An 18426-nucleotide genomic window follows, 5' to 3' on the forward strand; every position below is an offset into this window, starting at 1 on the left:
CTCCTCTGCACACTGATGAGGTGTGAAGTGGCAGGAGCGGTCCTCGCAGACAACGCCAGCCTCAGAACAGAGCTGCATGCCGTGGCTGCACTGGCTGATGCAAAAAGGCACACCATTCATGTCATGGGACATACAGGCTCTAGCCTGAGGAAACAACCCTTACCCCTTCTGTGTTAGAACTGGCGACGACAAATCACTGATATGGAGCAAGTGCACCGTGGCAACATAATAGTCCTGCAAAGAACTTCTGAACTGGCCCACCTGGTTAAATAAATAAATAAAATTGTGTCAACCCACATTTTATTCATATTTGAGCTCAGTTTAGCACGAGTGATGTGAACATTTAAAAAATTGATGTTTACTGCAGTATTTATTTTTTACCTAAATGAATAGACAAATGTGTCAGTTGTGTGACCATGGGGAGAGAGCCTGCGTTTTCCATAGACCAAAGTTTGTTACCATGGATACTTGGGATTTGGGAAATAAACTGGATGATGGCCTATTCCAGTCATCAAAGGCACCCGACCACCAGAGTTACTTGTTTTCATGCTAGCAAATATGTGTTCCATTACCAACGTCAAGGAACAACATGGACCTGCTACATTTGGGTTGCAGGCCATGAATCACAAGCCAGTACCAGCTCTACCCTTCATTATTATTCTGGATACTCCGGTAGATGGACACTTCACTTATGTATTTTATTGTCAAGAGCAGGGATGGGTAACTCCAGTCCTCATGGGCCTTAATGGAGGTATACTTTTGCCCCAGCTAACACACTCGACTCCAATAATCAACTATTCATGATCTTCAGTTTAGAATGCAAATGCAGAATAAAAATATAAAACGCAACATGTAAAGTGTTGGTCCCATGTTATGAGATGAAATAAAATATCCCAGAAATGTTCCATACACACAAAAAGCTTATTTCTCGCAAATTGTGCACACATTTCTCATTTGCCAAGATATATCCACTTGACAGGTGCAGCATATCAAGAAACTGATTAAATAGCATGATCATTACACAGGTGCACCTTGTGCTGGGGACATTAAATTGGCATGCTGACTGCAGGAATGTTCACTTAAGCTGCCTCCAACATAATTTTAGAGAATTTGGCAGTACAGCCAATTGGCCTCACAACAGCAGACCACATGTATGGCGTCGTGTGGGCGAGCGGTTTGCTGATGTCAACATTGTGAACAGAGTGCCCCATGGTGGCGGTGGGGTAAATGCTACAGACAACGAACAAAATTGCATTTTATCAATGGCAATTTGAAAGCACAGAGATACCGGGACAAGATCCGGAGGCCCAATGTAGTGCTATTCATCCACCGCGATCACCTCATGTTTCAGCATGATAATGCATGGCCCCACATCGCAAAGATCTGTACACAATTCCTGGAAGCTGAAAATGTCCCAGTTCTTCCATGGCCTGCATACTCAGACATGTCACCCATTAAGCATGTTTGGGATGCTCTGGATTGACATGTACAACAGCGTGTTCCAGTTCACAACAACATCCAGCAACTTCGCACAGCCATTAAAAGAGGAATGGGACAACATTCCACAGGCTACAATCAACAGCCTGACAAACTACATGTGAAGGAGATGTGTTGCACTGCATGAGGCAAATGGTCACACCAGATACTGACTTGTTTTCTGATCCATGCACCTATTTTTTTTTTTTTTAAAGCTATGCGACCAACAACTGTGAATACAGATATTCATCTATCCGAAATCCACAGATTATGGCCCAACGCATTTATTTCAATGACTTATTTCCTTATACGAACTGTAACTCAGTAAAGTGAAATTATTGTATGTTGCATTTATATTTTTGTTCCGTTTAAGTCAGCTGTGTTTGCTAGGGATGAGGAAAAAGTGCGACACCACTCCGGCCCCCAAGGACTGGAGTTTCCCACCCCTGGTCAAGAGAATCACGTAGACATCAGTCATTGTCAAAGGAACTAACATCAAATTATAGGTCACTGGCAGTTCTGATTTCTGAAGTTTAATCAACATTGGACACGAACCAAGTCTCCCTCAGAGGGTAAAATGAAGGGCTTGTTAATCCTTGAATGTTGCTATGGAAGGCACTTTTGTGCAAGTCAATGAGAACTTTTGGGGAAAGTTGATAAGCTCTCACCCAGCATCTCCAAAGCAAATCTGAGGTTGATTTCAAGGTCGAAATAAGACAGTTGGGAAAGTAGTACCTGTACCATCCCTGCAGAGTCCCAACTTCTTCAATGTCATAATTTGGGGCTCCCTGTGCAAGTCACCTCTCCACTGCATGCATGACTTTGTTTGGCTATTTTACTTTAGACACAAGCGTAGAAGCCCTTCTCTCTAGTTACATTACCCATCTGGCTTGCAATCCAAATTAATTTACAATGCAAATCATGTTGATTCTGTACTGAACAGAACTACTCTTGGAATTGTTTCACTGATGTTTGATGCAAAAACCTGGATATGAGCATGATTATGAATTAGTGTAAAAGAACAACCTGTGAAATCCCATTCAACATAGGTATGCAAATGTGTGAGCACAAGTAAATAGGCAAAATAAGGAACGCTGGTGGTTACGCATGAGTAACTATCTGGTTTGGTAATCAAATTACCCCAGGGGGTGTTTGTTTAATTCAGAGCTGAAACGACATTTGGCAATCCTTTTCTCTTGGTGTAGTGACATGCCGAGGGCATAAAAACACTTGTCATGTCAAAAACCTTTGATATAATACAAAGTAACGGTCTCGCTCCTTGTATATACCTAGCGTGATACAATGTAACTAGCACGCGCACACAAACAAGTTCAGTGCAGAAAATAATCACAAAAAAACTAAGTGCGTCTGAATATTAAATTAAACCCACTTACTGAATGTCTGGATTGTGGAAACATCATGTCAATTCCTTGTTTATTGTTTTCCTTTCCAAATACGATGAATGAGGAAGATTCTAAATGCGGAAAAAAAATATTTGCTTACGTTGGTCCTCTTTGTCCGTATTTGCAAGCTTGAATCTAGCCAAGAATCGCACGAGCTGACCAGATAGCTAGTTAGCTCTTGTCCCAAAATTGGTGATGCAGTTGGCGTTAGCTAACTAATATGATATGTTTGTCCAGGTGTAGATCTTTCGACAGAGGTAGCCTAACGTTATTAGTCACCTGATTTAATTTCGTTCTCTCTTTGTTGATGAACTAGCTACAAACCTCAACCATTTGAACGGTCCTCGCTTAATTCTTCAAAGGCTGTCGCTCAAAATGATTCATCACTGTTGCTAGCTTTCAGACTGTAGTAGCTAGCTAGGTCACGTTAGCTTACGTACTAGCTAAATATAATATGCATATAGCTAACACCTATATTGATATGTCTTGTCGTGGTTTGTTTTGTTCAATCTTCATTCGCCGTGTATTTTAGCAAACGCAACAAAGCCGACGAGCTCTATGTCCGCTAACACCATAAAAGCTTCAGTGGAAAAAACAGCTTGGTTCGCAAAAATAACAAAATGGACCTCCGGATTCGCTGAAGTTGAATCCTCACCGTTTCTTCACAACAACCAAAAAAATACCAAGTAGTACGAGTAAACAGTTGTCGCAATACAACTATTTACGCGTTAATCATTACAATAACAAATCGCGTAGGAAACTTTAAATGATACACTCGCTCAGCTTCAGTATCTTGCAGAGCCCTAGCCGAACAGTCAATGTATGGCAGTTGCGGGGCTGAAGACATTCCATTCCTGGGGCAAGGTGCGACGTTACAAAAAACCCAACGTAGAACTCGAACGCACAGAACAAATCATATTCTATGGGGGAATGTCAATTGAAGCCTCCTCGCGTCCTCTATCCTAGCCTCTTCAAAACTCATCGAATAAGCAAGCCAGAGGTCCAACCCCTTTCTCCTCCAATGGGGTTTGAGGCGGCGAGGAGAGAGGACGCGAGGGTACGTAATTGAGATTCTCCCTTTGTCAATTGGAACAGCGTTCTAGAAAATGTTTTTCTATCTGAAACTTTCTACAACGTTTCACTTCTGAACATGCCCAAAAATCATCCCATTGGAAGGCTAAAGAACTAGCGCCCCTCGTGGAAGGGAACATAAAGTGAACACCAAAATACCACTTAAAATTAGTAGAGTAGTTAAATTTGTCTGTTTATCGTTTCCCACTGAGCAGTGGTATTAACAAATGTCAACCACATAAGAACATGCATCAAGTGTATGTTTTCTGGATTCCTATTTGTTCAAATCTTTAAAACATCATACTGTAGGCGCTACATAGGCTATGTATCAAAAGCTCATTCGGAAATTGTTCATAATAAAGACAACACTAGCATAGAGTATAGGAACACATTTTATTCCAATTGAAAACAGAGAATTTTTCTTTGAAGGAGAAGGCTATGAAAATCATTTTCATGTTTGAATGAGGTTCAGGCAACAGTGGTTGAAATGAAACATACAAAAGAGAAATATGGCTAAAATACTGTAAATCAATAACCATTAGGACCCTTTTCTGAAGGGCTTTGCATTAATACCATTTCCTCCCCTTCCACCCCCAACACATGCAATTAAAATGACATTTAAAAACCAAAGTTAATCATTAATCCTAAATACAGAGTAAAGTTGTCCATTTTCATTTATTTATCTTAATCACGTACTTAGTGTTTATTTGTTTTAAAATTTTGACCGTGAAATACATAGGTCCTTTTTATGATTTTTCACATTGGCACTTGTTTAGAGTCTGGCTCTACAAAGAATGGGGATTGGCACACTCATTATTGTACATAATTTACATTTGTTATACTTAGAAAAGAAAAGAAAATACATTACTTTCAATTTACACACCACTAGACAAAGTTTATTTAACCTCTTATTTAAAAAATCTATCATATTAAGTGGTCCTAAATACAAGTGTTCAGGTAACATCTGACTTACAAAAGAAACAAAAAGATGCAAAGATAGCTTTTAGTATTTCTATGCATCAATCACATCAGTATCGATCTCAAGCAAAAGCATTAACCATCAAAAGTGTACACACATCTCATAGTACCGACAAACGTGCTTGTAAGTTGCATGAATGCAGGCAGTCCCATTGCTGCAGAGCAGGTTCAGTGCATTGACCCGGAAGAAATAAAATATAATAGATCAAGTAAGGGGAGAGAACAGCTGACATTCTAAAACAACACTATATTAATTAATTCAGCGATTAATCCAACTGCTATAGTATATTGCCCTTTCGGTACCTTCACTTGGCAAAGTATTACAATAAATAAAGCTGAAGTATAACAGGCTTATTTCAAGGGAAACTGTCTGGAAGAGTGGTCGCAACTGTTTGTATATAATGCTATTCAGTCTATGGCACGAACTTGCTTCTAGTAGTGTATCCCTTCAACAAACCCCACAGTGCTGGTTTTAATGCTGACGGTACTTCTCTTACGTGTTCTCTTACTAGTTATTGTGACGTTCAATTAGTGTGCTATACAGGGTGGACATAACACTGAGCTACATACAACACACTGTCCATAGTCCATGTGGTGAAAACCAGGGTACTTTGTGTAAACCGACACACTGACTCTATGCCCATGTTTAGAAACAGGAGGGAGGGAGGCCTGCACTGGACCTTTTTTTGGGGGGGGCTGAGCAACCACACAGCACATCATACACCTCAAACCCACTGGACCACAAGCTGATGCAGATGCTTACAGGAAATAGAGTATAATGAAACAAAAGAAAAGCACAATCACTTACTGGGGGGTTACACGCATGAAAAGAGCCCAGCATGAGAAGAACTAAACCCTACTCTACCTATGCAAGTAAACCACAGGTCAAAAGGGGATGACTGTGCTTCTTGAGGTAAGAGCAGCAGAGAAGCTGTAACCACTAAAACAATTAAAAAACAAGCTGCCGTGTTGGTGGAGATCTAAAGTACCAGAGGCAACATCTCAGTCCAGCCTGCTCTGACAAGAGACCTTCGCACTCCTGAGAGAACTGACAACTTGCCCACAATCTCAACAAGATCATGGCAAATGCAATCACGAACTAAAGTCAAATTTTCAAATGTCTAAGTCAAAAGCCTCATCTGCAGTTGCACAGGAAGCATTCATATTTCTGCTTTGTACGGACACTTCACAAATAATGTGGTATATAAAGTATTGGCTGTGGGAAAATTAATTAACAAAGAAAGGCCTTCAAATGCATCCACCCGTGGCTTGGCCAAATGACAAGGCATTACAAAATGTCCAACATGTTTAAAACTTTTGTAACGTAATACTTTCCAACTCCAGTAAAAGCAACATTTTTAGGAGGAGGCGAGTTTGATAAGGACTCACCCCGTTCCTGTCCAAAGGACCGAAAATGTCTTAAAAATGGTTACCTTGTTAAATCATTTACATAATTTTATGTTTTTACAAGGAAAAGTACTTTTATTCATGGTTTCTATTGTTCAACATGTACTTTTTAACAAATTTAAATGTAATATTCAAATGCTGTTTTTATGTGTATAAATGTTGTAAATATATAAATGAGCTGTTTTAAAAGGAAATGTGACAACTTTTCCAAAATATATATATTTTTTATAGAAATGTCCATTAGTTACACCAACCCTGGTGTTTATGTTATGAGGCAACGTATAGGGAAGGTAAAAGTTGGATCTTTCAGCCAGACTAGTATACAGTGGACATATTAGTAAAGGGGACTGAAGAGTATACTCAGGATATACCCAAAACATCCCTAGGTTCAATATACTTGTAAATGCACAGCTAGAGCTTAAACAGAGCACAGATAACTTAGCAGGGTAATTACTTGCCATGTAGAATGAGAAATACTTGGCACCAAACATACAAGATATGAACAACAAGTTTGTCATGTCTGTCAAAACTAAAGTTTTTCTGTTAAGTTTCACCTGACCATTCTAACCCAAAGCTCTTTGGAGTGCAAATAGCACTGTGGCAATCAAACGTCTTTCTACAAAATACCCCTGTCCAATCCCAGTCATGGTCATTCTTAGTGTACAAAAGGTGAAGCATAGAAACATGATTAGCAGGGGATGTAAAACTAACTACCCACAACAATGGAGTAAAGTCACGCTGAAGAAGACATGATTCGTGACAAGAGTGGCAGGTGGAAAAGGAAGAGCACACTGAAGATTGGCTGAGACAGGCAGCTGTGAGACCCCCATCACCTTGTGGTTTTACTAGGCTCTGCTCTGGGCCCAAACAGGCTGTTAAAAGTTTACAGGCAAATATCCAGCAGAGGTCATCCTCCAATGCTAACTGGTGTCCCTGGACAGTTCGCACTCTGAACCTGTGGCAATAGCCTTCCATCTGGCTCCCTGGCACTATATCATCCATATAGTCTTTTCATTCTGTCAACTTTGCTAGTAGTAGCCCTAGTAATGAAAACTCACCTGAATTATGTTGCGAAAACAAAATTGCAAATCTATTGACATTGTTAGCTATGGAATCTTAAGAACTCTAACCAAGCAAGAGATAAGATATGGGATAAAAAAGAAAACCAAACAAAAATCTTACATTTAAAAAAATGCAAGCATGGACCAGTTAAAACTTCAACCACTGATAAGTGTCTTATTTTACTATTTGCATAAATCGCCAACCCTAAATGGAAATTCATCTTCTCAAGCATTTCAAAATTGAAACGGAACAGAACTGCAACAAAGTATGAAGTCTCTAACGAAAGGTAGATGACTTGCCGACGAAACATGTTTTTACAGCAGTATGAACCCTCCCCATCTGATGGAGACACCTGGATGGAAGCAGGGAGGAAAAGTCAGACCAACAACATCTAGAGATCTGGTCCATAAATTAAACAAATTTAAAAAATATTATTTACTCTTAATAATCACTACTGTTTCTCAAAATATTGGCCAAATAGGAAACAAATATCCAATGCCTTTCCAAAAAGAAGCTGCACTGACATTGTGTGTGGAGGACCAACTTGTGACTTAAGTTAGCTGGAAAGCAGTAGTAGCAATTGTAGTAATCAATAAACTAAAACCATTCTTAATATACACAGATCAATTTACTTCATCTCTCCCACCCTTGCTCTGTCTGTGTGTGAGCATCCTCTTGCTTGTATTGCACACACTTTTTACATTCAACAGTGCAAGGTGTCTTCCAGTCTGGGGGAGGTGTGTGTTTTTCCACACACCTCAAAATACCATGTAGAGTAGAGTTTCCCAACACACCTCAGCACCACCTGCCCCTGCTCTGATTCAATTCTATGCAGTTACCCACAACCCCCCTGCAGACTGGTGGGTCCCCAGCCCCCACTCCTACCCTGTAGGCAGAGGTGAAGGGGGGACGATGACACCAGCTTTTTCCTGTTCTCCAAAACCTCAGCTTTCCTTCCTTTAAATCACACCAGCCACCAAATCAAAACAGACCTCTACCCCCCCCCCCGCTCCTTTAAGAGGGGTGACCCAGAGGCCTGAGCCACATCGGATGACAAATGAGACCTGTCAACCACCCAGGCAGGTCATGACAGCCTTGGAGCAGATGTGTGTGTGTGTGTGTCATCAGGAGGGGCATGGGCTGCAATAGGAAGAGAGGAATGGGGGGGGGGGTGACTGGAACTGAAAAAACACACCCAATTAAACTATAGACAAGGAGCAGGAGGATGTTGGGGCCATGGGTGGATAGAGCCTGGGATCTATTAAGAGTATGTGTGTATTTATATTGGTGCATGTGTTCACATGCGTATTTTAGTGCAGAACTGTGTACGGTTTAATTTGTTGGTGTATAGATGTGCACTCTGCTGTGCGTGGGCTGCAGGTCTCTCTCTCGCTCAACTTCTCTCTCAAACCAGGTTGTATTCTTTGAGGTTGAGCTGCAGGATGGTGTCTTTGACAGCTGCGAACACAAAGCGGATGTTCTCGGTGTCCGTGGCGCAGGTGAAGTGGGAGTAGATGATCTTGTCGCTGTCCGGGTTCAAGTCCACAAACATCTTCAGGATAAACTCCCGGCCCGCCTGGGCGTCTCTCTGCGGACCTGGGGGTACACACACGGGTGAATGCACACACGCACACACACACACACACACACACACACACAGGCAATGGGTACACATCACTGGGTCCCTGTTCTACCGGCAAACACACATGGCATTTCAAATTGAATGGAAGAGACGTTACACTTGATCTCAAAAGGTAAGTGATTTAAATCCAAGAAAGAAAATCAAGTACAATGCAGAAAAACTTCAGCTATTTACAGACAATATGTATAGAAAGGGGCAGATCAGCCTATGGTGTATAATATCAGGATGCACTACTGCAACACGCTTCGAATACTAGTCTTCAGGAAGCAATGTGGACGGAAGCTGACTTCTCTACAAATAGAGGTGGGGACAATGTAAACCATATACAAAATACGTACAACGTTATCATGTCAATATATAAAGGCAACATGAATAATAGTGCACAAGAATAAATACAAAGTTAGTGCGTAAAAGGAGGGTCTATTTAAATAGCGTGCGTGAAAGGCAGCTTATGCACTGATGCGTAAAACGCAAAGATGCACATAATAAGGGTTATCAAATAAAGTCTGTGGAACATGGAAAAACAAGGCTATATGGAACAACTTTACTCACTCTGAGAAACAAGCTCTTAATCTCCAGAATGACATCTCTATAGTAATCCACCCAGCGGACAAGGGAGTGGCTGTTACAGTACAAGACTACTCTGTCTATAAGACTGAAATACTCAGGCAACGGAACTATCAGATATTCTATAAGAGACTTACTGCAAACCCCACAAAACTGCTTTCGGATGAAATCACCAAAAGAGAACAGATTGTTGGTGCATAAAAACAGTGCCACGCCGGTAATCTACAAGGTTCCTAAGATACACCCAAAAAAGATATGAATCCCGGGACGACTGATAGTGTTAGGCAATTACTCCCCTTTGGAACCCGTCACAATTCATGGACTACTGCATCAAACCATAAATACCTCCCCCCTCCGATGTGAGAGAATCGTCTGACCTTATCTTACCTGCAATAGCACCCACCCAATACACACGTCGTCACTCTGGTCTCCTTTGATGTTGAATGACTATATATCAACATCTACCAAAATGTTTGAAAAGGACTTCTACCTTAAATGAAAAGGACTTGCAACTGGTGCTGCTATGCTTTCGAAAGATAGTGTTTGACCCCCAAGTCAACCCTTTCCTACCGAAAGCCATGGGTTGGTACAAGTACATAGACGACATACTGATGCTGTGGACAGGTAGTGACCAATAAACTTTGATTTGATTTATAGAAAATAAACCGAACACATTACTATTGGTTACCAGCTACCACCCGAGCACACAAGACAATCTCCATGTCGGGCAGTTTGCTCGTCTCAGGAGACAGTGCTCGGACAGAAGTTAATTAATTGAAAAAGTCAATGACATGAAATAAGGTTTACGGAGAGAGGTCACAGTCAAAATGTCATTGATCATAAACTATTGCTGAAAAAACTTAGGTGTTATGGATTTGCATCCTGTGCATTATGGATTGAGAGTTACGCATCTAAAAGAAGGCAGAGGGTTTTCGTCAATGGAAGCCTATCTCATGCAAATTTAGTCGAGTGTGGTATACGCAGGGCAGTCGGTCAGGGCCATCTTTATGTTTTTACAAATGACCTTCCACAGACCTTGAATAAAGCCTGTGTGTCTATGTATGCTGACGACTCAACAGTATACACGTCGGCTGCAACAGTCAAATAAATAACTGAGACACTTAATATAGAGCTCCAGTCAGTTTTAGAATGGGTAACTAGCAATAGGTTGATGCTAAATCTCTCAAATTATAAGCATAATGTTTGACTATTCACTCGCTCAATGCTAAACCTAATTTAGATCTGAATAATGTGGCTATTGAGCAAGTTGAGGAGACTAAACTGCTTGGTGTAACCCTAGATAGCAAGCTGCCATGGTCAAAACAGGCTCAATGCTGCTAAAATGGGAAGAGATCTGTCCATTATAGGGCGTTGCTCTGCCTTCTTGACATCTCAAATCGACCAGATAGGTCCTACAGGCCCTAGTTTTGTCACACCTAGACTACTGCCCAGTTGGTCCAGTGCGGCAAAGGAGGACATAGGTAAATTGCAGTTGGTCTAGAACAAATCAGCATTTATCTCACTTAGATGTACACGGACGGGAAGTTTCAGTAACATGCATATCAATCTCTCTTGGCTCAAAGTTGAGAAGAGATTGACTGCATCACTATTGGTCTTTGTGCGAGGTATTGATGTGTTGAAGATCCAGAACTGCCTATTCAACAGTTGGCACACAGTTCGGACACTCATCGGTACAACACAAGACATGCAACCAAAAGTCTCTTCACACTCCCCAGATCCAGAGCAGAGGCTTGTAAACGTACAATATTAAATAGAGCCATGACTTCAACTCAAGTAACTCTAGGTAGCAATAAAAACAGTTTCAAAAGACAGATAAAAGAATACCTTGCTGCACAAAGGGGACTGTGAAGAGACAGTAAATGTATCTGTCTTGTATTGTAATTTCCAATGTACTATGTATTCGACCTAGATATTGTGTGTATGTACTGATATGTAGTTTATGTGTGACTGTTTAAATGTATGTATTTCAGTCATTGACTAATCATTTTCTATAATATGTATTATGTCATGTGGACCCCAGGAAGAGTAGCTGATGCTTTTGCAGCGGCTAATGCGGATCCCAATAAATACCAAAATGTCATAAAATCAGCATACAATAGTGCTTTATTCACACAGAGACATACTGCTCCAACCAAGAAAAAACGGAAGTATCCAATACTCCCCAGGCCAACAAAATAAAAGTGGTACACAATCATTGGAGTGAAACCGTCATTGATAAACCCCTTTGTGGTAGGCTTGGGCGATACACCGTATACCAGGGTATTTGGAAATAGCCACAGGATGGTTTTTCAATACCATCCAACCTACTTATTTGAAGCTTACCGTAGTTCCCCAGAACAGATGAGCCAGTCACATGCGTGTTTGTAAATAGCACAACGGGAGAAAGCGGGAGCTGGTGAGTCGAGCTGTGTATTTGGTTTAACTTGCTAGTTATCTAAGCGAGTGGCTGAATTAATAAGGAGATGGGCCATCATGTAGTGTTAGCTTTCTACCGTGTTTGAGAAGTCAAAGCCCTTTAGAGGAGTTCTGTACAGCTGTCACTGCCATCTTGATTTCGTCGCAGGGTTATTTTTGGGCCCCTCAGTCAGCTCCTCCCCCCTATTCTCGGAGGAACTAGGTCCGTTGACCTAGCGACTCCAGACTCTACACAGTTCACAGCGTGTACACATGCTGCTCCAGAGCCAGTTCTTCCTTCAGACAAGCATATGTCAAAACTTTGTTCATGTCTCTTGTTCACATTTGCTTGTAAATGTCCAAACACAAATGACATTAGGTAACTACTACCTAATGCTTGTATAACTTTATGAGTTGGATTGCCTGTCTTTGCAATTAGTTTATTTTTTGCTTGCGCTCAATAGCAGTTAAATACACTATATATACAAACGTGTGTGGACACCCCTTCAAATGAGTGGATCCGGATATAACAGTCACACCCGTTGCAGCTGACAGGTATATAAAAGCAGGCATAAAGTCATGCAATCTCCAGGCCTTACTGAAGAGCTCAGTGACTTTCAATGTCATAGGATGCCACCTTTACAACAAGTCAGTTTGTTAAATTGTTAGTGCTGTTATTGTGAAGGGGACATGTCTAGGAGCAACAACGGCTCAGCCACGAAGTGGTAGGTCACACAAGCTCACAGAATGGGACTGCAGTTGTGCTGAAGTGCGTAAAAATCGTCTGTCTTCAGTTGCAACACTCACTACCGAGTTCCAAACTGCCTCTGGAAGCAACATCAGCACAAGAACTGTTAGTCTGGAACTTCATGAAATGAGTTTCCATGGCCGAGCAGCCGCACACAAGCCCAATTTCACCATGCGCAATGCCAAGCGTCACCTGGGGCGGGGTAAAGCTCGCCGCCATTGGACTCTGGAGCAGTGGAAATGCTTTCTCTGGAGCAATGAATCACAGTTCACCATCTGGCAGTCCGACGGACGAATCTGGATTTGGCAGATGCCAGGAGAAAGCTACCTGCCCAAATGCATAGTGCCAACAGTAAAGTTTGGTGAAGGAGGAACAAATATCTGGGTCTGTCTGTCATGTTTTGGGCTAGGCCCCGTAGTTCCAGTGAAGGGAAATCTTAACGCTATAGCATACAATGACATTCTAGACGATTCTGTGCTTCCAAATTTGTGGCAACATTTTGGGGAAGGCCCTTTCCTGTTTCAGCATGACAATGCCCCCCATGCACAAAGCGAGGTCCATACAGAAATGGTTTGTCCAGATCGGTGTGGAAGAACTTGACTTGCCTGCACAAAGCCCTGACCTCAACCCCATCAAATACCTTTTGGATTAATTGGAATGCCGACTGCGAGCCAGGCCTAATCGCCCAACATCAGAGCCTGACCTCACTAATGCTCGTGGCTGAATGGAAACAAGCCATCCAGGAGAGTGGAGGCTGTTTAGTTTGACTAGCCGGTGTCCACATACTTTCGGTAATGTAGTGTACCATAGGCTTATCTGCCCCTTTCTACATGTAGTCTCTGTATATATTACCTATAAATAGCTTACTGAAGTTTTTCTGCATCGCACTGACCGTCTACATTGTTTTCTTTCTTGGATTACCTGCCATTACTTATATGCAAAAATAATTATAGAATGTAAAGCATGTTCTACCCATTTGGTTAATAGATCGTGTGAATTTGTACTGCATTGCAGTTCATTGTCTAGCCACATGGTGTCCCTATATGCTAACAAAAAAACAAAAACATTCAGGCACATGTTCATGCCACCTTACCTAAAGACTTAAAAATGTTTTAAAATTAACAATGTTACAATAAAGAAATTACTATAATATGCATTATATTTGACAATTTGCCTTAGTAACTGCCATGGCACTGGACATGCCCACATTGGCCAGTGCAGCGAGTTAGTAATTAGGATAGAGTAGTTTACCATCAAACTCAGGGAAGTAGTCGACCAGGTGGGAGTAGATTATCTTCTCCTCTAAGAGGTCCTTCTTGTTGAGGAACAGGATGACTGAGGAGTTCTGGAACCAGGGATATGTGATGATGGTCCGGAACAAAGCCTTACTCTCCTCCATCCGATTCTGACAAAGAAAAGGAAGGGGAGAGGGATCAGGACAGACAGAAAAGGAGAATGGTCAGAACATTTTAACGTATGTACAACCTCTAGAACCTACACCTTTGCACAATGAGGGCCTTTTACTTGTTTTATAAAAATGTGTGGACAAATACTGAACATGATAAATGAGACCAATCAGACAGGTTTTTAATGAAAAACATACATTTGTTTTTCTTCTACGTCATGCAAAAGCATTTGAAAATATGCTAATCATTAGCATTTTGTTTCTCTAAAATCAACCAATTTATTCCTTCCAATGTCATCAATTGGCCCTAAAACTTGACAGTAAATTACATTTTCCTATGAAGAAACAATCCTTCTGTCAGAGAAATTATTTAAGCGTGACCTAGCATTTTTATCATTGTGAAAATGTGCAACACAACTGCCCTGCATACCACCATTTCAGTATCCAGAATCCACATATGGATGCTTTTTTGATGTAATTTATGAGCGCATACACTACACGACCAAAAGTATGTGCTCGTCGAACGTCTCATTCCAAAATCATGGGCATTAATACGAAGTTGGTCCCCCATTTGCTGCTATAACAGCCCCCAATCCTCTGGGAAGGGTTTCCACTAGATGTTGGAAAGTTGATGCGGGGGACTTGCTTTCATTCAGCCACAAGAACATTAGTGAGGTTGGCCACTGATGTTGGGCGATTAGGCCTGGCTTGCAATTAATCCCAATGGTGTTCGATAGGGTTGAGGTCAGGGCTCTGTGCAGGCCAGTCAAGTTCTTTCACATCAATCTCAATAAACCGTTTCTGCATGGACCTCGCTTTGTGCACGGGGGCATTGTCATGCTAAAACAGGAAAGGGCCTTCCCTTTTATGCTGCAGCGTTAAGATTTCCCTTCACTGGAACTAAGGGGCCTAGCCTGAACCATGAAAAACAGCCCCAGACCATTATTCCATTATTCCACCTTGACCTTTGGTCAACTCTGAACTCAACTTTGGATAACCGGTACCACGAAAGTGGCTCACCTTTTAGCCAGGTACATTTCTATGGCAATCCTTCAGATCTAACCTCCACTAGTGACAATGAATACTACACTATATGTGTCATTTATAGCAAATAAAGGTGGGGTGGCGATTAGATTTATTACCCCCACCCCCCATTCTCCAAAAAGTTCAAGAAATATGGAGTTGAAAAATGCATAATTGGTGGAGTAATGTGAATCTTAGGGTTAACTGTGCGTAAAATGTGTGAGTTTAAGTCTGTGAGAGCAGATCTTTGGCGCCATTATTTAATCACATTCTCCCTAGCAGAGAAACGCATCCAGTCTATGTGGAAGGAGGGCCTGTTCTGCTACTCCTGTGACATGTTTACTGTCAGATCAGGTAGATCCAGTGTTGAGAGCAGAGCACGAGGGTGTAGATGTCTCTACCCTACCTGATACTCCGCTTTGCTCTGCCTGGCAATATAGCTCATTGCTGTATGAAACTCGTTTGTTGTTCCAAACCAGCTCCCTCCGACGACTAAACAGCCTGATCATATCATAGTTTTTTCTATTTTCTACATTGTAGAATCATATTGAAGACATTAAAACTTTGAAATAACACATATGGAATCATGTGTTAAACAAATCAAAATATATTTTGAATTTGAGATTCTACAAAGTAGCCACCCTTTGTCTTGATGACAGCTTTGCACACTTGGCATTCTCTCAACTAGCTTCATGAGGTAGTCACCTGGAATGCATTTCAATAAACAGGTGTGCCTTGTTAAAAGTTAATTTGTGGAATTTTTCTTCCTTTCTTAATGCGTTTGAACCAATCAGTTGTGTTGTGACAAGGTAGGGATGGGAATACAGAAGATAGCCCTATTTGGTAAAAGTCCATGTTATGGCAAGACCAGCGAAAATAAGCAAAGAGAAACGACAGTCCATCATTACTTTGAGACATGGTCAGTCAATCTGGAAAATTTCAAGAACTTTTAAAGTTTCTTCAAGTGCGGTCGCAAAAACCATCAAATACTATGATGAAACTGGCTCTCATGAGGACCGCCACAGGAAAGGAAGACCCAGAATTACCTCTGCTGCAAAGGATAAGTTCATTAGAGTTACCAGCCTCAGAAATTGCAGCCCAAATAAATGCTTCACAGAATTCAAGCAACAGTCACATCAACTGTTCGAAGGACTCAGGCCTTCATGGTTGAATTTCTGCAAAGAAATCACAACTAAAGGACACCAATAAGAAGAAGAGACTTGCTTGGGCCAAGAAACACAAGTAATAGACATTAGACCAGTGGGAATCTGTCCTTTTGTCTGATGAGTTTAGTGGGACTATTTGAAAAACCATTTGTTTTTCAACAGGACAATGACCCAACACACTTCCAGGCTGTGTAAGGGCTATTTGACCAAGAGAGTGAAGGAGTGCTGCATCAGATGACCTGGCCTCCACAATCACCTGACCTCAACCCAATTGAGATGGTGCTCAGCATATGTGGGAAATCCTTCGAGACTGTTGGAAAAGCATTCTAGGTGAAGCTGGTTGAGAGAATGCTAAGAGTGTGCAAAGCTGTCATAAAGGCAAAGGGTGGCTTCTTGAAGAATCTAAAATATATTTTGATTTGTTTAACACTTTTTTGGTTACTACATGATTCCATGTGTTATTTCATAGTTTTGACGTCCTAACATCTCACCTCATTGTCAGACTCCACCAAGACCTGGTCATACTCGCTGAGGGCCACCAGGAACATGATGGACGTGACGTTCTCAAAGCAGTGGATCCACTTCCTCCTCTCTGACCTCTGACCCCCTACATCCACCATCCTGATTGGACAGGACGATGGAGAGATGAAGGGCAGAGAATTATACAAAATTAGCCTAAATTCAGGCTTTGATGCCATGTAAAAAAAGAAATTGGTGGTAACTACGGCATCAAACTAAATCAATTGGTCAAAGTAAAGGAGACTAGGTTAGTCCTGTTATCTTTTAGGATTCATAATGCCCAACATCTAGCAATGAGGATGGCTAACTGTCATACAAAGCAAACATATAATGGATATCAGGGAATTAAAAGGATTGTTGCATTTTAGGTACAGTTGAGAACAGCACTTATAATGCAAAAAGACAACCGTGCAAAGAAGCATTCAAACACACGGCTATTTGGAAAACATGACCATGTGAACCTCATGTTCCTTTCTGGTCAGAGGCCTCATTTATAACGGTTGCATACATTTCACACAAAATGTACAAAAATATTGATTTCTATAAACTTGGAGCACGCCATACACACACATTTCCTGTTAGAAAATCCGACCTGTCGAAAAAAAATTGCGTGTGAACAAGATTTGAAACCATGCCTAGAAAACAACTCCATTCACCATTTATGGTGAAAATAATGCCCTTGATTTGCTGTATAATTTGAAACTATTGGCATTAGGCCATTGCATGCAAGACAATATGTTGTTTAATATTTTGTTTATCAATAGATTGGGTTTCAATGTCCTGCCTTTGTATAAACTCAGATTAAATAGGCAATGATGTCGTACTCATATCACACAGCAATACTGTAGCCTATCCATAGTGTCAAATTTTTTACATAAGCCTATTTACTGACTTGGCAGAATGTAATTTGCTGTTTCTAGAACTGTCTCCATTTCTTAATGAGAAAACAATGGCAAATTGTCGTGGACTTGTCAGCAGAACGTTTGAATTCAAACATGTTTTGCATTTGCAACCTTAATATATGATGGACTGCCCGCGAATTCTGAAACATTGTAGGGCAGGCTACAAAAAAAAACTTACAGTAGTCTGATGTATTTCGCATGTTTTTGTTCCACTTTACATATTTTTTTATAATAGTCCTACTACTGCTATTCATTACTGCATTTCTGGGAAAGAGCCAGCAAGAAATGCATTTCAATGTACTTGGGGGCATGACAAACTTGAAACATAGGCCTACTTCAATGTAAAATTACAGCCGTTAAATTAGACTGTATACCGATCGGTATTATAAACCGCACTGTCTATGATATTGTAAAACTTGAAGTACATATTGTCAGCCTATCTATTTACTAGACACTAGGTCCAATTAAATGAGATGCACATGGTCATTTGTTTTATGGCTCCTTCAGGAACATAAACCAATCACTACCAGAGCTCCTTCAGGAACATAAACCCATCACTACCAGAGCTCCTTCAGGAACATAAACCCATCACTACCAGAGCTCCTTCAGGAACATAAACCCATCACTACCAGAGCTCCTTCG

General features: G+C 41.1%; 2 protein-coding genes across 4 annotated transcripts in view; both read right to left on the reverse strand.

Annotated features, from left to right (window-relative positions):
* The window catches only part of LOC115108338 (TLE family member 5-like), a 35601-nt gene extending 31769 nt beyond the window's left edge, over positions 1-3832 (reverse strand). The window contains exons 1-2 of one of the 2 annotated variants that reach the window (XM_029632542.2): positions 3204-3832; positions 2871-2950 (exon numbers count right to left, since the gene is read on the reverse strand). In XM_029632542.2, coding sequence (XP_029488402.1) covers positions 2871-2897 — 27 coding nt within the window. In that variant the 5' untranslated portion in view covers positions 2898-2950; positions 3204-3832. Of the gene's footprint in view, positions 1-2870 lie in introns of both variants that reach the window. The other variant, XM_029632543.2, reaches the window with a different exon arrangement.
* Positions 3833-4324: 492 nt separating this feature from the next.
* Positions 4325-18426, reverse strand: part of LOC115108339 (guanine nucleotide-binding protein subunit alpha-11) — an 83818-nt gene continuing 69716 nt past the window's right edge. For both annotated transcript variants that reach the window (XM_029632545.2, XM_029632544.2), the window contains 3 exons: positions 16855-16984; positions 14021-14174; positions 4325-8993 (listed from right to left, as the gene is read on the reverse strand). In XM_029632545.2, the coding sequence (XP_029488405.1) occupies positions 8803-8993; positions 14021-14174; positions 16855-16984 (475 nt within the window). In that variant the 3' untranslated portion in view covers positions 4325-8802. The remainder of the gene's footprint in view (positions 8994-14020; positions 14175-16854; positions 16985-18426) is intronic.

This window comes from Oncorhynchus nerka, linkage group LG24 (genome assembly GCF_034236695.1).
Source record: "Oncorhynchus nerka isolate Pitt River linkage group LG24, Oner_Uvic_2.0, whole genome shotgun sequence".
Taxonomy (NCBI): domain Eukaryota; kingdom Metazoa; phylum Chordata; class Actinopteri; order Salmoniformes; family Salmonidae; genus Oncorhynchus; species Oncorhynchus nerka.